The sequence below is a fragment of the Artibeus jamaicensis genome, unplaced genomic scaffold (genome assembly GCF_021234435.1).
Source record: "Artibeus jamaicensis isolate MK-2021 breed Jamaican fruit bat unplaced genomic scaffold, CSHL_Jam_final contig_1998, whole genome shotgun sequence".
In the NCBI taxonomy this organism is placed as follows: domain Eukaryota; kingdom Metazoa; phylum Chordata; class Mammalia; order Chiroptera; family Phyllostomidae; genus Artibeus; species Artibeus jamaicensis.
Window position 1 is genome coordinate 15141864 of NW_026521407.1, and position 25501 is coordinate 15167364.

General features: G+C 37.0%; 1 protein-coding gene across 4 annotated transcripts in view; it reads left to right on the plus strand.

Annotated features, from left to right (window-relative positions):
* DDX42 (DEAD-box helicase 42) overlaps positions 1-25501 on the plus strand; it is a 32018-nt gene that overhangs the window by 2547 nt on the left and 3970 nt on the right. For 3 of the 4 annotated variants that reach the window (XM_037128001.2, XM_037128000.2, XM_037127999.2), the window contains exons 2-15: positions 2714-2950; positions 4814-4964; positions 9548-9609; positions 10912-10948; positions 11783-11932; positions 15506-15610; positions 17358-17477; positions 18532-18708; positions 19239-19367; positions 20169-20268; positions 20852-20899; positions 21410-21507; positions 23194-23470; positions 23964-24190. In XM_037128001.2, coding sequence (XP_036983896.2) covers positions 2730-2950; positions 4814-4964; positions 9548-9609; positions 10912-10948; positions 11783-11932; positions 15506-15610; positions 17358-17477; positions 18532-18708; positions 19239-19367; positions 20169-20268; positions 20852-20899; positions 21410-21507; positions 23194-23470; positions 23964-24190 — 1902 coding nt within the window. In that variant the 5' untranslated portion in view covers positions 2714-2729. Of the gene's footprint in view, positions 1-2713; positions 2951-4813; positions 4965-9547; positions 9610-10911; positions 10949-11782; positions 11933-15505; positions 15611-17357; positions 17478-18531; positions 18709-19238; positions 19368-20168; positions 20269-20851; positions 20900-21409; positions 21508-23193; positions 23471-23963; positions 24191-25501 lie in introns of those variants that run through there. The other variant, XM_053655309.1, reaches the window with a different exon arrangement.

Here is a 25501-nt window from a genome sequence, read left to right on the forward strand (position 1 = left end):
TACCTCCCACGGGTTCTAGCTCCCTTATGAAGCCTATTCTTATTTGTCAGCTGGTGGTTATCTCTGACGTCTTTGGTGTCATGTAGCACTTATGTACGGAATCCCTGAGTTGAAAGAGATCTGAGAAGTGTAACTTGATATTCTCCATTTACCAATAGGGAAACTGATTTCTGGAGAAAAAATAATGATACACATGACTCCTAATAAATATTGTGTACTTACTATGTTGTAAATGTGTTTTTGTGTATGAACTCAGTTTCTCACACCAGCTGTGAAGTAGATGATATTCTTACTATCTTACAGATGAGGAAACTGAGGCACAGAGAAGCTAAGTGACTTCCTTGAGATGCATATCAAGTTAATGGTAAAACTAGAGTTTGAACATAGTCTAGCTCCACAGTGTGTGTTATTTTACTATAGCATTATGATTTCCTACTAAATTACAGTATTTTAGTGCTTAGAACCATACCAAGTAGGACCTTATACTACCTTTAATTTTTCCGTTTGTCCAATTTGTAAATCTCCTTGGGTCTCCTGTATTGAATAAACTTGATTAATGAATATATACTCTTTCATTTTCCAAATAAAATGGAGAAGCCTGTTTCTTCACGCATGAAACCCATAACATGGAGTTGGAGAGATAAAACAAGGACACAAATAGGATTAAATGTTGGGTGTTTTATGACTAGAGAGGGAGATTGAGGAAGGAGATGGCACTTCTCTAGTGGAATCATATTCCTGTCATAGTTCTAGCAGTTGGTATTGAGATGGGTGGGCTTTGAAGGATAGGACTTTGGTAGGTACGTGTAATGAGAGATTTGATGGGGAGGGAATCCAGGTAGGGGGAAGAGCATTTACCAAAGAAACCAGGTCAGGAAACCCTGGGAGATAAGAATGGTAAAGTAGTTTTTCGCCACAATGGAGAGTCTTCTTCCAGCCTTACTTGAGTAATTGAAGGGAATGACAGAATCAGCAAGGAGCATCAGGAAGGTTCGGGCCAGGATCTGGAAGAATGCGGAAGGGCCTTTTTGCTGAGCCTCTGAGTGCTCACCTCACTTGGATGTGATTTTCCCTAGTTTCACGTTACTAATAACATCTTGCTTGTAAATATTCTTACTGAATCTCATCTCACTGGACTTAGGTTAGAATTAGAATTATTTCCATTAAAGGATTCCTGAAGACAGCAGAAGATGGTCTTAATTAAGTTTAGGCAAACAGGTACTCATCAAGTAATTATTTTAGCCAGGCATTAACTTCTGTGGAAAGTCCAAAATGAGTAAAGACAGTCCCAATCTGGAACTAATGGTGGCTCAAGGGTGAAATTTGACATAAATCAAATTGAGTACTAAGAAGACTGAACTAAGTGCTATATAATAATTCAAATAAAACCTGTAAGGTATATATGGGGGTGGGTCACAGAATCAGAAAAGTAGAGCATGTTGTTCTTTGTCCCTTCAACAATGTCATCAATAAAAAGCTGTTTTTGTAACTCTTTTACACATTGGCTTCAGAGTCCATTACGAACATTTTCATTTTTATTATTAGTGGTAAATTTTAATACAAAGAAGAAAGTAAAAATTAAATAACAGCAGTTAGCATTTTGATTAACAGCCCACCAGCTATTTCTGTATATGTAACTCGTTCTTTTACACTGAATTACATTGAATCATAATCACCCACCTTGTTTTACTCTCTTATTTGACTCACATTTATTTTTTATAAATGTGAGTGGTAATTAACACTTTTTAAAGTTAGAATGTATAGTCTGTTTGGTTAAGCAATCACATTTTAAAGATTGATCCTAAAGAAGTAGTTAAGGGTATGCACAACGATATAGCTGTATGATATGTTTCACATCATAAAACAATGGAGAAGTACACTTATTGACGTTTAAAAATGTTCATAGTGTATCATTAGGTGAAAAAATCAGTAACAAACAAATATGTACAATAGGGTTTTAATTTTGTGTTTAAATTATATGTGTATATATATAAATGTAGAAAAATAATAAGGGATCAGCAAAATTACATATATGAGAGAGGAAATACCAGGTATTTTAAATTTTTGTTTTTGTTTGCTTTATGAGCTTTCTGCTTTTCAAACAAAACTTAGGTAACTTGTGCCCTGGCCGGTATGGCTCGGTTGTTTGAAGCATTGCCTTATAACCAAAGGCTATGGGTTTGATTCCCAGTCAGGACACATCACCTAGGGTCCACATCCGATCTCCAGTTGGGAGGCAACTGATTTTTATTTCTCTCTCTTGTGGCCTTGTCTTGGTTTTTCTGGCTCCCTTTCCTTCTCTCTAACAGCAATGAAAAATAAAGTATTTGAGAGAATGTAACCATTTCGCTGAGATTAGCATATTGCATATCTAAAACACAAAGATGAAGTTTGAAGTGAGGGGTAAAAGTTTAAAATGAAATTGTAAGTAGAGTTGGGAAAGAAAATCAACGGGCTATCTATAAAGTTAAATTTAGCCCTGGCTGGTGTAGCTCAGTGGGTTGAGCGCGGGCCTGCTAACCAAACAACCAAAGTTCGATTCCCAGTCAGGGCACATGCCTGGGTTGCAGGCCAGTTCCCAGCAGGGGACGCACGAGAGGCAACCATACATTGATATTTCTCTCCCTCTCTCCTTCCCTTCCCCTCTAAAGATAAATAAATAAAATCTTTAAAAAAAAATTAAATTTATATTAACGTATCTTGTCACTAACAGATAAGTTGTTGACACCATGAACTGGAATAAAGGTGGCCCTGGCACGAAGAGGGGGTTTGGCTTTGGAGGTTTTGCCATTAGTGCTGGAAAGAAGGAGGAACCAAAACTCCCACAACAATCCCACAGTGCCTTTGGGGCAACCAGTTCTTCTTCCGGATTTGGAAAGTCGGCTCCACCGCAGCTCCCTTCTTTCTACAAAATTGGATCTAAACGAGCCAATTTTGATGAAGAAAATGCGTAAGTGGTAATTCTTAATAATTTAGCAAAGGTTGGGCTTTGAGATAATTCATTCTGTCAGCAGAAATTGAGGCAAAGAAACACTTTATTTCCTGAACAAATAATATGACTTCTTACATTGGTTATCTCACTGAATTGCATTGTTGCTAGTAAGATAAATTGTCACCTTTATTTATTTGTAAGGAATATAATACTTGTGTGCTTACTTATTCTTTTACTTGTTCCAAAAAGGATTTGAGGTCATTGAGGCCTGAATATGACTGAAGAGCTTTTTTTTGGGTGGTCTTTACAGAAGTCTTTTATTGACACCATATAAATTGTTTTGTAAACACAGGCAGTTGTCAGAACTGGTAGAGACACAGTTTGCCTCAACACCCAAGTCCTTAAAACTGTTATGTTGTAAGATATTAATAGTGTTAGAAAAATTTCAGATTTTCGCTCACAGTTCTCAGGAAACATACTTAGCAATTATCTTTTTTAACTTTGTCTAATAAGGTGGTTATTATAGAAAGATGGAATTTGAAGGTTTGAATTCTAATTCCTATATAATTTCTGTCTTTGCTAAATTTGAAGAATTTCTTGCTGCTATTAATTTCTACCTGGCTGTGACACTGCTGGAGGTTTTTGTTTTTTTAATTAAAAAATAGCTCCTCAGTATCAGGAGTTTTTAAAGTACAACAGCAGCATTGTAAAAAGCTGTTACAGCATTTAGGAATTCAATACAGAAGTAGGTGTTTAAGGTTCAACAAAGTCAAGAGTCATTATTCTAGAAAGCAGTTTACCAGTTCAGGGATATGTTTTATTAAATGAAAACCTATGTTCAGTTAAATGAAACCTATGTAAATGAATATGCGTGCATGCGCGTGTGTGTAGCACATAACAGCTTTTAAAAAATTCCTATACAGAGGAAATGCTTTAAAATTTGACGCTGCAGTTATTTATACTTGTTTGTTTATAATACTTTATTTATAGTTATACTGTATTTAAATTTATTAAATGTCTGGTTATATTGCTGTTTTATTTAATTTTGAGATAAGGTCTAAACAGTATGTTTGCTTTGTTTTAGTTTACAAAGAGCTATAGCCATTTCTGGGATTTTTGTTAGTGAGAAAGTGATACTCTCTCCAGACTTTGAAGTTGTCTTTTCTGAATACTTAGGTAGTATGATGAATGGTTTGGGATTGAGCATATTTTTTAATTCTAGAGGTTTTCTTTTGGTCCTCAGAATATAGCCCAGAACTTCTGATGGAAGAGTCCCTAGCCTAATGAACATTTCTCTAAAAATTTTAAAAGGATCATAATAATAAAATAGGCTTTTAGTATTTCATATGAGAGTAATTATTTTCTGCCCTGGCTGGTGTGGCTTAGTGGACTGAGTGCTGATTCGATTCCCAGTTAGGTCCCATGACTGGGTTGTGGGCCTGGTCCCCGGTGGGAGGTGCTTGAGAAGCAACCACACATTGATGTTTCTTTCCCTCTCTTCCTCCCTTCTTTTCCCTGTGTTAATAAATAAATAAAATCTAAAAGAAAAAAATTTTTCAAGCATACATTCTTTAATGTTTGTTATATCTATCCAATTGTGATAAACTGTTGTAATGAAAACTTTACAACTGAAAATTAATTTGAACAGCCACTGTTGAAGTAGTGAATCTGCTGGGACTGTTTTGTTTTTGGTAATATTATAATTTTGCTTGTATTAAATAACAATTATTAAGTCTTTAGCCAAAGCCCGGTGGTCTCTAACTTATGTAGTTTAAATTTTTTAATTGTAACATATATCATAATAAACATTTCTGTTAAATGAAAAATTCACTGATCCCAAGCTAAACATTGACTTTACCAATCATGCATCTTAATTTTCAGATATTTTGAAGATGAGGAAGAAGACTCTAGCAATGTCGATTTACCTTATATTCCTGCTGAAAACTCGCCTACTCGCCAGCAATTTCGTTCCAAGCCTGCAGATTCTGACAGTGATGATGATCCCTTGGAGGCATTCATGGCTGAAGTGGAAGCAAGTATCAACTCTGTTTTTATTAAAATGCTAAGCAATTAGAAGGAGCCCAAATTAACCTACTATTCAGTCCTCATTCAGAATTTGTTTTCTGGCCTTTTTTGGGGAGAATTTTTCTCATGTACTCTTAAATAAATTTCCAGTTGATCTGTGACCCTTGAACATAATAGCTCAAGATTTTTGTGTGTGTTTTATTTTAATGATTCTTGGTATATTCTTAAATGGAATGAATATTATCTCATTTGACCTATATTTATTAAATACATATGTGGGACAATTAAATTTAATGAACTTGCTAAAGTCACAAATTCTGTACTTTTAAACATTTAGTATTTCTTAGCATCACATTCATGACCTCCCTGTAGTAATTGAAACTTATGACCACTTTTCTTAAAATTCTTCTCACTAGGCGTTTGTGATTTTGAATTTTGACCTTTTCTCCCAGCTCTTTGACTTTTTCCTACTTATTTTCTTAATCGTTATTAAGAAAAAATTTAAATGCATACAAAAGTAGAATATAAAGTGAGCCCCCACCCTATGTACCCTTCACCCCTACTTTATCTGTTAACTTTTGTTATCTAACTCATCTCACCTCTTTTAGATTATTTTAAAGGAAACAATCATTTCATCTGTATTTCTGTATCTCCAAGATAACTCTTAAAAAATGTGGCTACCGTGTTATTGTTGTACCAAAAATAGCATTACATATCTGTGTAACTGTTGTCTGCTCTTGTGATTCTCTTCTAGTTTTTCAAATATAATTCTGCCATTCTCTATTGATTTGCTATATTCACTCTATACATTCTTTAGGGACCTCATCCACTTCTACCTACAACTTAACTTCTGTATGAACAGGTCATGTCTTTAGTTTCTCCTTGGTTTCAGTTCTGCTTTTCCAGAAGCATGTTGGCCATTTTTATATGGGTATGTGCTCCTGGCACCTTGAATCCAGTGCATTGTCTTTTTCTTCTTAGGCCTCTTAATGGCACCAATATTCACACAGTCACCTTGGCTTTAACTTTTTGTTACCTGTCCCTCTCATTTGCTTTTGAACTGATGATCAAGCATGTTCATCACTTAGTTCATTTAACCCTCAGGATAACATTGAGGAATAGGCAGAAGAAAATATGTAAATGTAATTACATAACTAGTAAGAAAACGGAACCCTAAGATAATTTGAATCCCTTTGCACCAGATCACATCGGTACTGTGTAGCAGAGCTGGGACTTACTTGCTTAGTAGTGCTGATAGCCTAGCTCTTTCTAGGACACCATGCTCCCTTAACTCATTTGCCAGGTTCTGTCCATGTTTACAATTTCTCTTGCATCTGTTCTTTTTGTTTTCACTGTGTTCATCTTTTTTTATTCCCTTATTAATTCTTGCCTGGTCTAAATTCTCTCTGCTTTACTTTAGGCCCTTTGCTCTCTCATTTATGTGGTATGTAGTTAGAGAGTAATTAGACTAATACTAAAGCATGTTTCTTACCATGTTCAAAACTGTCACTTCATTTTTATGAAATAGAGTCCTTCCAGATTATTCACTTACTTGTTACTTGAAGTCTTCAGTTCATCTAAGTAAGGAGGGAAAGAAAGAACCCAATATGGGTGTGTTTTTGGTTGGCCTAGACATTTTTTTTAAAAATGTGAACTGACATGTTTAAGATCAGGAGATTTCTTCTAAAAATTTAGACTCAAAAAATGGAAGATTTGGTAATACTAAGCCCGCATTCTTTCTTGGAAAAAAGCAGGCTGTTGCTGAGCAAATGACTGCTTTCTGTAGACAAGGCATGTTTTTTCTGGTTCACCACAGTTCTACCAATCCCTGTTGTCTTTTGACATAGAGGCCACCAGTTAGAGCCATTTACTGTCACACTTGCATTGTGGTTTTCTCATAGTGGAGAAATACTTTTCTAGGCTTGGGCCTCTTATCAAATATCAAAAAATAAAAGACTCAGGGCTATGTTGTATAAGAAAAATTAAAACATGCTTTAGAAGAATATTCCTGCTTACTAAACTACAAGCAAAGCATGTCTGTCAAAAGAATACACCTTTATCCTGGCTCACTTCATTCATTGTGATTGGCACCCGTTAAGTATTTGAATTTCCTACCTTTGATTTAGAACAACCCAAACTACTTGTCGAAGAATTTACACCCAATAGATTAGCAGAGCCAGGATTCAACTCCAAAGGCTATATTCTTTCTGGAGTCTCGTTTTGTGTCTGAGTTCTTGTAACACTTACCAGAGCTCTTCATAATACACATGTGCTTTGCACCATGGTAATGATTTGGTAAATATGTTAAATGGTTCTCTTTAGAAGTAAAGGCAGTAAATAAGACTGTCATGTTGAGATATCTTTTTACATATATATATATATATATATATATATATATATATATAATGTTTTTCATTTTCTTGAGATACATTTCTCAAAGGGTAGTGTTTCTCATTATTTCTTGAGCAAGAGAATATGGGCCATTCCTGGATACTCCTACTCAGAAAGGGCAATGGCAAGCTACACTACCAAAAACCAAATCTAAATTTAAACTAGTGACTGATTTATTCTAATTCATCACTAGAATAAAAATCAGCTCACTTTCTAGTTTAAATTTAGATTTGGTTTTTGGTAGTGTAGCTTGCCATTGCCCTTTCTGAGTAGGAGTATCCAGGAATGGCCCATATTCTCTTGCTTGGCATTTCAAGTAGTTGAAGCAGTTTGGAGGTTCAGTCTTTTTAAATGATATCATTCTTCTGGAATTTTTTTGGTATAGTATCTGAAGCAGTTTTACTGGTTTTGGGACAGGTATTGGATATTGTCTGATCTTGGAGAGAGAGTTGTTGCTGAATTATTGTATGTGTTAAATTCCCAGTCTTTGATATATGTAAACTTTTCTAGTGATAAAACTCAAAAACAAGGATTTATTTTTAGCCTTTGTTTCCCCCCAAAAAAATTTGTGTGGCTTAAGAAACGTTTCATAAGGATTTCTGTCCCATTCCTTATGTTACATTGCTTATGTCATCTTCACTTCAGTTATAGCCTCAAATACAAGTGGAGGCAAAAGCAGGTTTACAGTTGTTCATATGGAAAGCCATACAGTAGTTAATAATCATGTAAGAATAAACTCAGTTTTGCACACTCATAACTAAACCTTTTGCCCTACCATGTATATCTTATATTTGGTTCAACCCCTTAAGAAGTATGTTGTGTATAATGTTTCTTTTAAAATAATTTGCTTTTATCAGGATCACTTGATTAGATAGGATGCCTGACAGTGTCAGGTTTAATATAGTGTTTTGTTTTGTTTTTTTAAATCAAAGAAGTCAGAAAATTTCATGTTGCTTTATAACAAGAAACAGCTCTGTAGCATGTGTTTAATTAACCTTGGGAAAAATTCTTCTGACTTTGGTTTTCGTACACATAAAACAAAGAATCGCTGTATTTTTTGAACTACATGACTGCGCCCCCTGAGTAGGTCCCCCCCGCTCCCCAGTTTGGGAGGAATAATGGTTGTTAATGCTGCTGTTGAATTCTGTTTACATTCATATTGGTGAAATATGTTATTTATGTTATTAACTATTTTACCACATTTTTTGCTTCAAAATTTTTTTCTATTTTCCTCTAAAACTTTGTGTCTTATGGTCCAAAAAATACGATGATTTAAATTTGTGATTATTAATTTGTTTTGTATAAGAACGCCTATGGAAAAACAACATGCATTTAACTCTACCCCCAAAGATTTTGTTTAGTAGGTTTAGAGCAGGGTTTTCAACCTTGGGACCATTGGGGCTCGATAATTCTTTGCTGTGGGGACTATTCTGTGCATTGTAGGATGTTTAGCAGCATATGTGGCCTTGACCCACTGGATACTAATAAGAATCTCCGCTTCATTCTCACTGTGCACCCCCCCCCCCCATTTGTGACAGTTAGAAATGTCTCCAGACATCACCAAATGTCCATGGGGACAAAATTGTCCCAGGTTGATAACAACCTTTCCAGAGTCAGGTCCAGAAATCTCCCCTTTTTACTGACCTCAATGGTAATGTCACACAAATGGTCTTAAGTTGCACCTTGAGAAAGTCCGATTTGCCTGAATTTTAGGTCCTTTACAGTCACGATTATTATCAATTTTTAAAAAAGTAACAGACCCTGGATGGCATAGCTCAGTGGATTGAGCTCGGGCCTGTGAACCACACAATCAGGGTTCGATTCCCAGTCAGGGCACATGCCTGGGTTGCAGGCCAGTTCCCAGCAGGGGACTCACGAGAGGCAACCATACATTGATATTTCTCTCCTTCTCTCCTTCCCTTCATCTCTAAAGATAAATAAATAAAATCTTTTTAAAAAAAAGTAACCAAACATTTTTACTGGTTTTCCTATGCATGTAATAGATTGCAGATAAAAGTTGTGCAGTCACATATAGCCAGGTTTTTACAACATTTGGATATTTGTCTGAAAAACTATAAAAATACAGTTGTCAAAATGCATAGCTAAAAGTATGGTGGTCCTTGTTCAAATATGAAAATTCTGTGTGAAGAAATTTCCTTTTTAGTTGATGTGATTCCATATAGCCTTTTGTTTCATTAGGATCAGGCGGCTAGAGACATGAAGAGACTTGAAGAAAAGGACAAGGAAAGAAAAAACGTAAAGTAAGTTGTTTTCTCCCTTACAAAGGTTATATAGAAAAAATATATAACATATTATCTCCCAAAGTTTATAGAGGAAAAATTAAAATACATAAATTTTTTGACATGAAGTTAACCATGTATCTTGAACATGTTTCTGCAGATAATAGAGATGACAAAAGTCTTTAAATTTGCAGTAATTAAAAACCATTTTTGGTAGAATGGTATTTGGTGTTCTGTAGTTTTTTTTTTTAATTAACTCAAGAATGAATTACAGTGGAAGTTAAAGCATAATTACTAAAGTTTGGGTTCATTCTAAGTTTTGTGCCATAATTAATATAAAAGAAGTTAATAGGATTGATTATGAGAAATAATGGTGATTGTCATTTAAAAGCTATATTATTAATAAATAATAACATTTAATTTAAGGGGTGACACCACGCTTTAGCAGTCCGTCAGAACTTGAAACACATTATTTTCTGGGAAAGAATTCTCTGTCCCTTGCTGAATACACTCCTCTTAAAGCTTCTGCTACCAGACACAAATAGGCATGATTGGACTTGCCCTCTGCTTGGTAATTAGTGCTTTAGGCCTGCCCCCAAGGTTCCTGTACCACAGGGAGGTTCGGCCCTCTCTGCTGCTTACTGTGTATTTTCAAGTGCCCTATACTGGTGGTGTAGCTGGCCTTAGGAATAGAGAGTGCTCTAGGTTAGGCAGAAAGTCTGATCAGAAAGATGGTTGTGCCAACTAAGCAACCATATTTTCAGTAGCTCCTGAGAGATGCAGCGGGTGACATTTATCCCCTCCTCTGTGTGAACTGCTTAGGAGTTGTAGTCTCAGACTTACCAAGAGTTGATTTAGTTTTCTCTCTGTCCCCAAGGATTCTAGCTGAATGCAGTTTACCCCAGAGCTAGAAACTGGGGGACATGAAGAAAATTGCGACTTTCTTTTTCGCATATAACAACAGCAGAATTTAAAAAAATACAAAATGCTTTTCACAACTGCATTGTTGTATGGGGTTCCAAGGCTAGGATCCTTGGGTATAAATATGTCTTCAGAAGTTTTTACTCCTTACACCCTTGTTAGTAATTGATGTTTCTATGGGTACCATATCACCCCTTTTAAAAGAAATGCAAACTGCGGCATGTAGAAACTCCGCGTATTTGATGGATGGATGGATAGTTTACAGTGTACTTATTGCTGCTTTGTTGTTATTAGTGTTGAGAGTTCCTGTGCTGTATGGAATTCAACACTAATCTGCTATAAGTATGAGCTGGGTATGTGGAACATTTGCAGGGAAGTTTGTTTCTCCGCTTGTTTTTCCAGGGGTATTCGAGATGACATTGAAGAGGAAGATGACCAAGTGAGTTCCTATGCAGTATTTCTATCTTTTATTTTTATCCCACAAAGTCTGTACTGGGGACAAGCTAGAGCTTGCCTTCACTGAAATGGCCATTCCTGACATTCAGCAGGGAATGTCATTTTGACTTGCTCCTTTTCTACACGTGTGACCAATTGGTAATATAAAGATTCACATGGCTTTCCTCCATGTTGAGGATGGAACTTTTGATCAACTGTGATGTCAAAAACAGTTAGCTTTATTCAGCTTGATTTTTTAAATCCAAATTAATGTTTATTTTCATAAATCAAGAAGTAGAGTAGTGTGTGATCTACTGATGCCCTTTAGCAACATCTAACCTCTACCTCTTTCTAGGGGTTCTGTTTATGATTTTTGTATTTGAAGATGGAACATTAATGATTGTCCTTTAGTATTTTTTTCCTCATTATTCAGTTATGGGATGGTGAGAAACGAACGAAAGTGAGCAGTAGCCCTTTCCAGGTTTGTGACTCTCCTAATCAGTGTCAGCTTCTAAACTTGGATTGGTAAAGCACAGCATGTGTTCCACAGCTCTGGGCGGGGTAGGTAGATACCCCACCCCAGGAAAGATGTGGAACAGGCAGATTTGTAAGTCTTTTGTTAAGTTAAATCATTTCATAGTACTAACTGTCTCACTCATTTCTTCTGATTGTTCCTCTGAGTACTGCTATTGTTAAAGGAATCATTACTAGTAAAAGTCTTGTCTTACTTGGTAGGTATTTAAACTACAGTCAACTGGTACACTGTGTACACTAATTACAGGAGCAGAAATGTTCCCAGTTGTACTTTGTATGATTCTGTTCTTGTGCTTTCCTGCAGGAAGCTTATTTTCGATACATGGCAGAGAACCCAACTGCTGGTGTGGTTCAAGAGGAAGAGGAAGATAATTTGGAATATGATAGTGATGGGAATCCAATTGCACCTTCCAAAAAAATCATTGATCCTCTTCCTCCCATTGATCATTCAGAGGTATGGTGTTTCTTACTGAATTTGATTCTAGCTTCAAGCCGATACAGTTTCTTTAGCATTAATATTTAGGTTTTCTCAATGACTGAATACTCCTTACTCTTCTTAACATCATGAGAGTATTTGTTCTTTGGGATCTTGTCAGCTCTGCTAAGTAATCGAGTGAAAAAGTGACTGAGTGATGCAGGCCTTACAGCCCATGTTGTTTAAAGTACAGCTGAATCGCCTATTCACATTTAATTTTATGTGAAGAATTTTTTTCCAAATAATTGTACTTCTTTTCCACGCTATTTACCATCTTCCTTCCAAAATGGGCCCTTAGGCTGCACTTTTTTAATTGCTGTAAACCTTTACAATTTTTTAAGAAGATTTTATTTATCTTTAGAGGGGAAGGGAAGGAGAGAGGGAGAGAAATATCAGCGTATGGCTTTCTCTTGCACATCCCCTGCCAGGAACTGGCCTGCAACCCAAGCATGTGCCCTGACTGGGAATTGAACCGCAATCCTTTGGTTCGCAGGCCCGAGCTCAATCCACTGAGCTATACCAGCCAGGACAACCTTTACAATTTTTATCAGACCTGGAGCAGATAAGAGACTGTTCTTTCAAAGGGTACCAGGAATTACAGGTTCCTTAAATTGGGGAAAGGAAATAAGAATATTAGTATACGCACTTTAAAAAAAAAGAATCAGTATCTCATTGAGGTTAAATATCAGAGTAGCTCTTGCATGCACTAGTGATTCTGGATCTACAACAGTGGTTCTTTAAGTGCGATGCAAGGACTCCTGATGGATTCTGCAAAGTCAGAAAGCTTTTCATAAATGTGCTGTAAAAAGCACATTTTGCCTTTTGTTTTCTGGGTCAGCGTTTGCATCAGTTGCTGAAAGCAGTGTTAGAAAAAACTGCCAACACCTTAGCGTGAATTGAGACACTAGTACCAACTGTTCTAGTCAGTATATTCTTTCCTGCCAGGCCATCACAGTTTAAAAAAAAAAAAAAAGGCCAGTCAGTTAATATTTTTGAAATAGTAGAAATTATTATTTATTAAATCTCGACCCTTATTCCATGTCTTTATTTCATGTCACAAAATAGGAAGTACTAACAAAGCACTTGGGTGTTTGAGTTGTGAGTTGAAGTAGCTGCTTTTTCCGTGGAACATTGTTTTCACTTGAGAAAATGAATGACACTTGAAAACAGTTGAGAGTGTTTGTTTATTAACGAGGATAGAAATTTAAGCTTTCAACCAAAAGTTAGAATTTGAGAAACATATTCACCATAGTGAGCTTGATAGCTCTCTAATATTTAAAGTTTGTTGTAATACATTGGTGGCAATAACTGTGGTTTTTAAAAAATATAAAATGAAATTTAACCGTTCGAATGATCTGCCTACTACCTCAATAAACCAGTATTTTCAGATGGCCAGTGCACACTGTTATAAGATCATGCATGAATAAAGACTCCATTCAAAATGCATGATAGACCCATGGGTTACAATGTAGTGAAATTTGAAAAGTTCATGATGTGGTTTCAGAGTACACAATAAAAATAACCTTTACTAAATGACCTCTTGTCAGGTTTTAGTAATGGTATCAAAGAAGGGTAAAAAGCCACAAGAATTTGAAAAGGCTGTTAATAAATGCTTTTTCCCCCCAACTTCATGTCTTTGTGAAGCCAGATTTTATTCCTGGGCTGGTCGCACATATCAGAACAATTTGCATTGAGTAAGAACCATTTTCTTTTGTCAGACATTAAAGAGATTTGTAAAGATGTGAATTAATATATTTAAATTTTTTTGTTTTAATTTTAATACAGTAAATATCAATAGACATAACCCACATAAGAGAAAACTCATTTTTGTCAAGTGTAAAGGTACCCGAGACTAAAAAGTTTGAGAACTACCGGTCTATTCAATTTTTTAATGTTTCCTTTTTGCACAGATGCTACCACATAATACCTTGGTATTTTACATGTGGCAAATGAAACTAAATATTTGAACCTGCTCTAGGAAGAAGTATGCATGATAAAGAGCGAAAATCGAATAAGGAAAGCACATAAGTACTTGAAATAATCATCTACTAAAAATATTTGAGATACTTGATAAAGCACTCACACTTCCTGCTGGTGTATTCACAGTGGTCTCACTGTATTTATGGGCAGTCTGCCAGGAGAGACCAGAAGTAAGGAAGGGTACCCCTTCTACCTATAACTAGCTTTCTTCTCAATTTCCCCCCCTTCCTCCCCCATGGTGACTGCCGACTCTCCACCTGTTCTTTTTTAATATAAAAATTTACATATTTATGTGTAAAATTTATGAACAAGGACAAAAATTCTTGCTCTCACTGATCGTTAATTCTGATAAAGAGAGCTAAAGAAAATCCAATTATGTACAGTATTGTGGGGTACATAACAAAAATTTCCTGCCTGTTAATAATTAATTTTGGGTTATATCCAGAATTATGAAAAATTTTTCAAATTGTTTATTTTTAGAGAGAAGGGAAGGGAAGGAGAACGTGGGAGAGAAGCATCAATGTGTGGTTGCCTCTCATGTGTCCCCCACTGGGGACCTGGCCTGCAACCCAGGCATGTGTCCTGCTGGGATTCGAACCGGCAGCCCTTTGCTTCACAGGCCTGTGCTCAATCCACTGAGCCACACCAGCCAGGGCCAGAATTATGAAAATTTTGACCATCTAGCAAAGGTTTACATTCTTCTTTAAGATAAAGTTTAGCCCTGGCTGGTGTAGCTAAGTGGATTGAGCACGGGCTTTCGAACCAAAGAATTGCAGTTTGATTCCCAGTCAGGGCACATGCCTGGGTTGCAGGCCAGTTCCCAGCAGGGGACTCATGAGAAGCAACCATACATTAATATTTCTCTCTGTTTCTTCTTTCCTTCCCCTCTAATGATAAATAAATAAAATATTTTAAAAAATAAAATTTATTATAGACATACAATGTTGTCAAAAAGAAAATTGTGTAGCCACATTCATATGTGATGGTTTGCTTCTGTTTTGTATTCTTAGTACAGGAAGCTATGAAAAATAGCAGAAATTACTTCTTCCCTCTTTGAAATTGGAAATGGTTGGTCAGTCCTTTTTTAAAAAGTTATGTAAACAGTTCCATGTTCCCTACTTCCCACCACCTCCAAAAAAGGAGCTCTTCCTCTGAACACAGATCTCTCCCCAAAGGAAATAACTAGAAATGTTTTTAAATGCCTAGAGCTAAGTGAACAGCTTTCTCCAAAATATTTAAGTATTATAGGGTAGACTATCTCCTTTAAAATACTTTAAAATGTGAGGCCTTTGGCATTGTAGAGATTCTTTAGTCTGCATTAAGATTGTTAAATCTGAAGTGTGTTCTGAAGAATCTTTAGAACGCAGGTTGGCGTTTATGTTGAAGATGGGATTCAGGGAAGGTGCTGGCTGTGCGTTGTGAGGGTGCGTCAGGAGTCAGTGAACTCCTTTGTTCTCTAGTTGGTTTGGCTTTACGTGTGTAATATTGGTAAAGGGTTTACTTTGCATTAAAATCAAACTCACAGGATTGACTCTTGAATTCTAGACTAACTTTGAATAATTGGACCTGCAGATTGATTATCCTCCATTTGAAAAAAATTTTTACAATGAGCACGAAGAGATAACCAACCTCACCCCTCAGCAGCTGATAGATCTCCGGCATAAGCTAAATCTTCGGGTAAGTCGGTCATTATGCCAGATGTTTTTTAAATGCATTTTTAATTTTTTTCATTACCATTTATACTCCCCATATCTTCTTCCACCTTCACCACTTCCTTCCACCGCCCTGCCCCCTGGATATTCTTTTAAGTTAAAGAGTAGTATTTAGGGTTGGTAGTATTCTTACCCATACTAAAATAACATTGAGTTTCTTTTCTGTGGTGTCTGAACTGCCTTTGGTAGAGTGATAATATATCCCTTGGGCTCATGTGTTGTGTTTTTTGTTATATTATTAGTCTTCCAGCTATTTTAGGATAGGATTATTTTTTCTTTCATATGTCACAACATGAACGCTAAATTATTTGGTTAACACTGTATGTTGTGCAGTACGGTAAGGCATTGAGATCTTAAAATTAATCAGCAAGTGTTTCTCCAGTGAGTACAGTGTGGTGAGAACTGTTGGGTGGGCTACAGATGAAGTGTAGGAGTCCCCATCTTCAGGAAGAAGAGACAAAATTAGTAGGTATGAACAATGTGTATAGTCACAGTACTTCAAAATTGAGATACACTTCTCAAATTACAGCACGTATTTTTTTTAATTAGAAGAAATTAACACCTTTTTAAAAACACCCATGCACTTATTTCACAGTAATTTTTTAAATAGTCCACTCAAAAAGTTTACGTTCTACATTGTCCACATTATTTAGAGCTCTGCTAGATATTAAGTGAAATACACATAGATACTACAGTGATAGCTACTCTGGTATAGATAGCTTTCTGGCCTATGCCTTACCAGTTGCTATGTGATGTTTGAACTTCTGTTTTCTCAGAGGTGTGTGTGTGTGTGTTTTCCAAATGTCCCCTTTGCCCCATAAAAATGCCTTTTAAGTGAAATCCTGATTAGAAGTAGCATCACTAGAGGAAGCATTGAAAGGTAGGTACCACTGTTGGAATCAATGTGGAGGTTATAAGCCTCATTGTTCACCTGGGTACAGTTTGTACAGTGCTTGACAGTGGCTGGACCATGACTAAGTGGGACATTAACTCTTTAGACATGACTAAAGATGGAGGTGGTAGAAAATATCTTTGTAGATATTTTTGTAACCAGTGGGTATAGACATGCCATATTTAGACCTCATTTGCACTCTGTATTTCAAAAGTCAATTTTATTTTTTCTACCAGCTGGCTAATAGTGATGCAAAATGATTAAAAAATTACCTGTATTTTTTGGACCATGAGAAGCACTCAGGTTTTAGAGGAGGAAAATAGGAAAAAATTTTTGAAGCAAAAAATGTAAAGTATGTAATAACATAAATAACATAGTATTTTACCAACGTAAATGTAAACAGAACTCAGCAGCAGCATTAATGACCGTTGATTCCTCCCAGATGTAGCGGGGGCGGGGGGGGGAGGTTGCATCTTATAGTCAGAAGAATATGGTAATGACTTTTTCCAATTCACTGAACTATACATATATATATTTTTTTATTTCTTATGGACAGTTAATTTTGATTAAATAGCTATCTAGGCACTTAATCATTTTATTATATGACAGTTATCTCAGGAATATTTTCATGGACTTTTTTATATGAGGTTTTAGATCTGTTACTTTTTACCTTTTCAAACAGCCTATGCTTTTGGCTATGGACTTACATTTTCACTTTAAACTCAAGCTAAATAAATGCTAGATACTGGTAAATACTTTTGAATTTCCAGTGCTGTTGATTTTGAAGTACAAGTAATTTCTGGAAGTTCTTTTTCTCCAGGTCTCTGGTGCTGCACCTCCTAGACCGGGAAGTAGTTTTGCTCATTTTGGGTTTGATGAGCAACTTATGCACCAGATTCGGAAATCTGAATACACACAGCCCACTCCAATACAGTGCCAGGTAAGTAGAACATTATGAAAGGAAAATGAAGTAGAATGATAGTCAGTGGCCATATTTATTTTATAAACAAGTCAAACCCATAAAACACGAGTTGGTGCAGAACTGTATTGATATGAATAGAACGTGTTCATATATTCCCTTTCTGTCCTAGTCTTCAACTTTTGCTTTAAACAAGGGAATGGGGGGAGACATACATGAGTATTTCTGAAACTAAAAGAAAAATTAAAGAGCAAATTAAAATTATTTACCACTCTAAAAAGTTGCTAAGGGGGCTGGGAAGTGTTTTGTATCTGATAAATGTCTTGAAAATACAATCTGAAGAAAATAGTTCATCAGGCCTAAACTAAATAAAAAATATTTCCGTGTAGACAGATTTGGCACTCTCAGTGACTAGGAGTTCTTTGTCCATGAAAGTAATAGCTTCTTCAGTGGATTGAGTGCAGGCCTGTGAACCAAGGCATCGCCGGTTTGATTGCCAGTCAAGGCACAAGCCTAGGTTGCAGGCCATATCCCCAGTATGGGGTGTGCTAGAGGCAACCATACATTGATGTTTCACTCCCTCTCTTTTTCCCTCCCTTCCCCATCTTTTTAAATAAATAAATAAATAAAAATAAAATTTTGAAAAAGGTAACATCTTCTGTTTCACATTTACTTACGAGATTTATTCCTATACAGAAAATGAGAATTTTCTGGATGTGGATGAGGTAGTCTATACCTTGTTAAGGAGACAAGATTTTTAAACTTTAGCAATCTACTTATATTATAAATCACATTTTTTATCTCTATATTTTGCTTAAAGCAAAATGGAGTCATTCATATTTTTACATGGTGGTTGATCCACATAACCAGAATGATATAATGTTTCTTACAAATCAGGAAGTTAGGGGGAATGCTGGGTGTTTTTGTTATTTGGTAGCCAGTATGCTTAGCCCAGGATATTTTTGTTGCAGTGGAAATAAAAGTCATTATAGTCATTTACCCCTTCACCAGGACTTCCTTTAGGACACCTTTAAAATAGAAGGTTGAGAGTAGATGTACTTTATTTTTTCTGTAGGGTGTGCCTGTGGCATTAAGCGGAAGGGACATGATCGGTATTGCCAAAACAGGCAGTGGGAAAACTGCAGCCTTTATCTGGCCCATGCTGATTCATATAATGGACCAGAAGGAACTGGAACCAGGTGACGGGCCAATTGCAGTGATTGTATGTCCCACTAGGGAGCTCTGCCAGCAGGTATGTGCCTTGTGTGGAATGCCTCCTTTCATGTGTGAACTAGCCAGAGACTAACCAGTCAAGTGAGTGGAATTACCAGGAAACATCTTCTTTAATTGTAGTGAAATACACAAAATTTCCAGTTTTAACCATTTGTAATTGTACAGTCATATTGTTGTGCTGCTTTTGGAAAATATTGTTACATATTTTCTGTATAACTAAATACACAGTTTTTCTTAAAATACTACTATTATAAGAAAAGAATGTGATGCAGGAATTGTTTGTATTGTACACTCCCTGTGTTTTCCTCCTGGTCAAAGGGCAGAGACAGTGCCAGGAAGTGGAGAATGAATAATAAGATTTCAGATAGCCTGTTGAGACATGATAATGATAATCTATTCACTTTATGAATAAAACTTACTTTAAAGTATTTTTTAGCCTTTTCTGTGACATTGCATTCTGTGTGTCTTAGCACTGTGGTTTTGGTTGTGACAGTGGTGTTTGTTGGCATCAAAGTTTGTTAAAATGTCATCATGTCAACAACTTTGTAGATCCATGCAGAGTGTAAGCGGTTTGGGAAAGCATATAATCTTCGATCAGTGGCCGTGTACGGTGGAGGGAGCATGTGGGAGCAAGCCAAGGCCCTTCAGGAAGGGGCAGAGATCGTTGTGTGTACCCCAGTAAGTATGTCTTGGGTTTAAATGGCTTCTCAGCCTCTCTTGTTGTGGAAAAATAATTATTGGAGGGAATTTTCCCTAAAATATGGTAGAACAGGGGTTGAGAATACTATTAGTTGGCTAAAATAGCAGTCCATCAGGATTCTCTGAACTGTATGTTAATAGCCACAAATTTCTCTCTCTTTCAAATAGTTTGTTCTTGTGTTCTCCTAGAAGATTCAGGCACTGACCTGTGTGGCTCAGTTGGCTGGGCCTTTGTCCTGCAGAGCAAGAGTTCTTTGGCTCGATCCACTGTTAGAGCACATGCTTGGGTTGTAGGTTTAGCCCCTGGGCAGAGCGGGTATGAGAAGCAGCTGGTCAGTGTTTCTCACATTGTGTTTGTCCCTCTCTTCCTCCCTTCTCTCTCTAAAAATAAATAAAATCTTAAAAAAAGAAAATGGATTTGAGGTCACAGGAGAGCATCAAGAATCAGAAAGACATTCAGAGTATGGTTAAACTGCCTAGAAGAGCATAGTCTGAACTAAAGCCCACCAGTAAGGTTTTGAATTAGGTCATTTCAGCATGCCTCCCAGAAGTAGTTCTGGCTATTTCCCCACAACTTAAATCACAATGTAGAGGAAGAATCTGATAGTTTCAAATTTTCTGTTCTTTTAGGCGTTATTAGTGCATGAAATCCAAGGCTGTCCGCCTAGGGTCTTACAGTCGATAAGACTGGAGTATTAATACTTTTGCCAGGAGCACAGCTCTAAAAAGTTTTTGTTAATGCCTTTAATTACACTTACTATTCATTTCTGGATCTTCTAGGGCCGACTGATTGATCATGTAAAGAAGAAAGCTACCAATCTTCAAAGAGTCTCTTACCTTGTGTTTGATGAAGCAGATCGAATGTTTGACATGGGATTCGGTATGCTTTGAATACGAGTTTCTTCTGTCCTCCACCTTATGATACTAGTTTTTTCTATGTCTGGACTTAGCAGGGGTTTTTTCCTACATGAGGAAAGCTAAAAATACTCCTGGATAGGATTAGACTGGATAGGGCTAAAACATTAACTGTGTTTAGGTATTTTCTCAGGAAAAATCTTAGGTATTAATTAAGTTGATGATATTTGACAGTGTCTTTGTAAAACGGGGGAGTGTATTCTCCATGCTCTATTTTATTCATATGCCTTTAGTTGTGTAGGTCAAAGTCTGTGTTCTCAGGTAGGTGGATGTGATATCATTCAAGGTCCTTTGCTTTCCTGTCCTCCTTCACTTAGCTGTGTGAAAATTTGAATTACCTGTATTAATTGGAATACCACTGGCCCTAACCCAGCTGGGTGGAGGACGGATATTGCGGAATTTTACACTGAATGATAGGTCTAGAAGTTTCGAAATTCTCTTAATTCTTATAACCACTCATAAAAAACTTTTCCTAAAATGACTTTACCAGATTTCCCAGACTGTGTTACAGAGTTATAACATTAATTTTACTGTTCTACTTCTTCCAGAGTACCAGGTGCGATCCATAGCCAGTCATGTTCGTCCCGACAGACAGAGTATGTATGAAGCGGTTTTTTAAGCCATGTTTATATTCAGACTAAACTTCTATTTATTTTATAATCAGTCCTGGCATTTAAAATGATCTGACGAGAATGATAAAGAGTAAGTAAGAGAATGAGTTTATCTTAGCTGCACAGGACCTTTAGAGGTCAGCAGGTGTAAGTCACTCAGTTTTATAGACCATAAGAACTAGGGCTGAGAACTAAGTGACTTTCCCTGATTTATAGTTTTCTTGGTGGGTAGAGGCGATGCACAGTGCAGTTCCACTGATTTGAAGTCAAAAGCCTTTTCCTGAGCCATGCTGACAGCAACCCCTGTCTTAACCAAAAAGTGTACAAACAGAATAGGAACAAGTCTTTTTTACTTAGTGAATCATTTTTTTTAAACTAAAGTTCGGGTAGGTTTATTTTTAAAAACTGAATGCATAAAAATATTGTAGGAAATGTAATAGTTATTCAAAAAAGAAGTCATACTATTTGTTTAACAGAATCTGCTTTACCTTCTAGCTCTCTTATTCAGTGCAACTTTTCGGAAAAAGATTGAAAAACTGGCCAGAGACATCCTGATCGACCCCATTCGAGTGGTGCAAGGAGACATTGGAGAGGTAACCATAAGCAGGGCCAGATGAGACCGCAAAGGGTTATTTTTCATATTACGAAGATATGGAACTAATTTCTCACTACCGAGGAAAAAATGTTATCTATTAATGGATGAGGCAGCATGTTTCAAACTTGCTTTAAAAATCACGAGAAGGCGGGTAGATAAAAAAGATTGAGAAGTGTTGATTGATAAATAATTGTTGAAAAAGATTTGTGTTGATTGGTAAATGACTGTTGAAACTTGGTGATGGACACATGGGAGTTGACTATGTTAATTTCACTTTTTTTGAATGTTTGAAATTCTTCCATAATAATTTTTTAACTTAATTTATTGGGGTCACACTGGTTAACAAAAGTATAGGTTTTAGGTGCCCAGTTCTACTACACGTCATCTGTACCATTGTATTGTGTGTTCACCATCCCAAGTCAAGTCTCCCTCCATCATCATTTGTCCCCCATACCCTTCTTCACCTCCCTCCATAATAAGTTAAAACTTTTTGGGGGGTGGGAAGCAAGGTTTGTTAGAAGATGACCAGTTGGTTAGGATGGAACTAAAATTTGAAATGATGGTGGGAGGTCTGCACAGCATAGGATGGGGGGACTTGAAAGGCCTAGTGAAAATAAGTTAAGGGTTTTTTCCTTACCTACACAGATTTCCCTATGTGGAAAATTTCTCTGAATTGGGATTTGAAATTCAATTAAGATGCTTTGAGAATTCCCTAAGTTTTTTTGCCATGTTTATTGAAGTTCTGTGTGGTTAGCATTTTGACTGTCCATTTTTCTTTTTTCATTTAAGTATATTTTATTGATTCTACTATTACAGTTGTCCCATTTTCCCCCTCCCCTTTATCCCTCCCATTTATCTCCCTCTGCCCTGTACCCCCCACCCCTCTAATACCCCCCCTTTAGTTCATGTCCATGGGTGGTTATACATATATGTTCTTTGGCTTCTCCATTTCCTGTACTGTTCTTAATCTCCCCTTGACTATTTTGTACCTACCATTTATGTTTTATTCCATGTATCTTTCTCCTATTCTTCCCCCTTTCCCTTTCCACTGATAACCCTCCATGTGACCTCCATTTCTGTGGTTCTGTTCCTATTCTAGTTATTTGCTTAGTTCTTGTTTTTTAGGTTCGGTTGTTGATAGTTGTGAATTTGTCAATTATTTCTCATTTTTGTGTGCCTTTTCTGTGTGTATGAATTGTAGTAGGAACAGTGAGGGAGAGGGTGCAATCTGTAGCCAGTCATGTCTGTCCTGACAGAGTATGTATGAAGCAGTTTTATTAAGCCATGTTAATACTCAGAATAAACTTCTATTTATTTTATAAGCAATCATGGCATCAGAAATGATCTGATGAGAACAGTAAAGCGTGAGATAACAGTTTCATAATGACAGCCTAATTTATTAAGAATAACCTGAATTAGCATATAAAAAAGTAGTGCAGCTAACAGATTAGTTGGTGTACATACCCCTCAGGGGAGGTAGAGAGTAGAGTGATTTCAGAGGGGACCTAGGTTTTGAGCTGCACTTGACTTGCTGAAGGAATGCTCCAGGAGAAAGAAGTATTGTTCGTGGTTCTTCTAGATATAGGTAGAATATGTGATGTCTGGTCCTTGTTCGGGTGCTCTGTCGCACAAAGGTCACAATCCTCTATTTTGTTTCTTCTTTATTTTGTTTCTTCTTTTTCAGGCAAATGAAGATGTGACACAGATTGTGGAGATTCTCCATTCTGGGCCTAGTAAATGGAACTGGCTTACCCGGCGTCTGGTGGAGTTTACTTCTTCAGGGAGTGTCCTCCTGTTTGTTACTAAAAAAGCCAATGCTGAGGAGCTAGCCAATAACCTTAAACAGGAGGGTCATAATCTTGGGCTACTTCATGGGGACATGGACCAGAGTGAAAGAAACAAGGTCATTTCAGACTTTAAGAAAAAGGACATCCCCATCCTGGTGGCCACAGATGTTGCAGGTAGAGTACAAATTTCCCCAATAAACTTAGATTCCTATGCTGTCAGGGCGCTCAGTCTTGCTATATGTAAAATCTATAATATTAGGTCAAGCTGGTTAAGGTCACCCTGCTGGCCAGGCCCCATGGAGCAACAATTCAGAGCACACTGATCACAACCAGAAAGAGGTTACTTTCTTAGCCTCAGGCACCTATGATGCTGGTTTTAAATGTTTTATATATTCCTGGTATAAGAGAGAGGCCGTGGCAGGCTATTGATGGCAGAAGATGTATGACCCTTACAGTAGGTGGCCCAGCATCATAGAATCTGCAATAGTGGCATTTATTCTAGATGGGTAACTTAATACCTATATCTCAGGTCAGCACACCACGCACTCTGTCTAGATAAGATAAATGTGCGTTCTTAGAGGTTTAACATTCTGGTTTACTTTGGTTTTTGACTCCTGAAAGTGAGTAAAAGAATTTGGTGTATGTTTTGTTTTGCTACTGATTTCAGCTCGTGGTCTGGACATTCCTTCAATTAAGACTGTCATTAACTATGATGTGGCACGAGACATTGATACCCATACTCACAGGATTGGCCGTACAGGACGAGCGGGTGAGAAGGGTGTGGCCTATACCTTGTTGACTCCCAAGGACAGCAATTTTGCTGGTGACCTTGTCCGGAACTTGGAAGGAGCCAATCAACATGTTTCCAAGGAACTCCTAGATCTGGCGATGCAGGTGAGGGCCTGGGCATACTTCACATTGCTCCAAGTTGTAAAACTAAGTGAAAAAATTCAACAAGCCTGAGGCAGATAACCAAGGAACATGTCAGGAAAAGGCATGAGGGTAGGGCAGGGTGGTGCTTATGAGGTACTGATTGTATCGTAGGACATTAAAATTCATCTAGTCTGTCTTCTCATCCTCTCCTTTCAGCAGCACCTATGTTGAAAAACGATTCCTTTGTTCTAAAAATCTGTCCCTCTGAAATTTCTTTCTGTTTGCCCCATAGCACACCTTGTGAGTAAGTCTAATCTCAAAGATGGCTTCTGTTCCCTGCAGTCTTCTCTTTTGGAGACTAAAAATGTGTGATGTCTTAAAAAATGATACATTTAACTCTTCCTTGTAGACTTAGATCTCAGATTTGGACCCCACTGATAACCAGTCCAAAGCTGAGTGATGCATTCTACCAAATTAAGCCTTGAGTGGTGTTAATATACACAGTCTCCAAATTATAGATGTGTTCCAGATACATGTTTCCATAGCACAGATGAAGGTGGTTTCAGATAGGCTGGCCCACGGCACTGTCAACCTTTGATGCGGTTGTCGTGTGCTACTGCTCATGCTGCAGGTTCTGGGAGGAAAGGAACCTGCATTGCTTAAGAGTAGAATAATGTTTCCTGCCCTTTCATGTGTGTAGAGAGCCAGGCCTGAACTGAAATTTTGAGGAAGGTACATTTTGTCTTTGGCATTTTTCTCATCTATTTTTGTGCCTTGGGGTTCCTGTGCTCTGAGACTGGTGGGCTTCTCTCATGAGCACCTTTCTCGAGCCCGCCCTGTCTCTCGAGAACTTTGTCCTGTGAAGTTGTCAGATAAAGTTCTCACCTCTCCCAGAGATGTTCTCATTCAGAAAAGAATGTGAATAAATCTGATTCGTAGTATTCTGTCAGTGACCAAGTTCAATGAAAACTAGGTTCTATGGGTAGATAAAATTTTATTTTATTTTTTATGTGTCTACCAGTCCTGGACCTCTGCCCCTAAAGTGAATTCTAATAAACCTTACTTCTCATAGTTTTTTTTTTTTTTTCTTTTCACTTTACTTCTGAACCCACTAATTCTTTAAAAGCTTTGAATTTTTATGTCTAGTGGCATGTATAGATTTTTTGAAAAATAGAAAATAAATGCATTTTCCTTAAGGAAGTTAGAAGTGGCCAGAATAATCACTTTGCTTCCCGGAGGCCTGGGGGACGGGGCAGTAACGGAAGCTTTAGGTAAGAATCTAAGCCTCCTGATAAACTGGTGAATTAAACAACCAAAAGGATTGAATCTGTG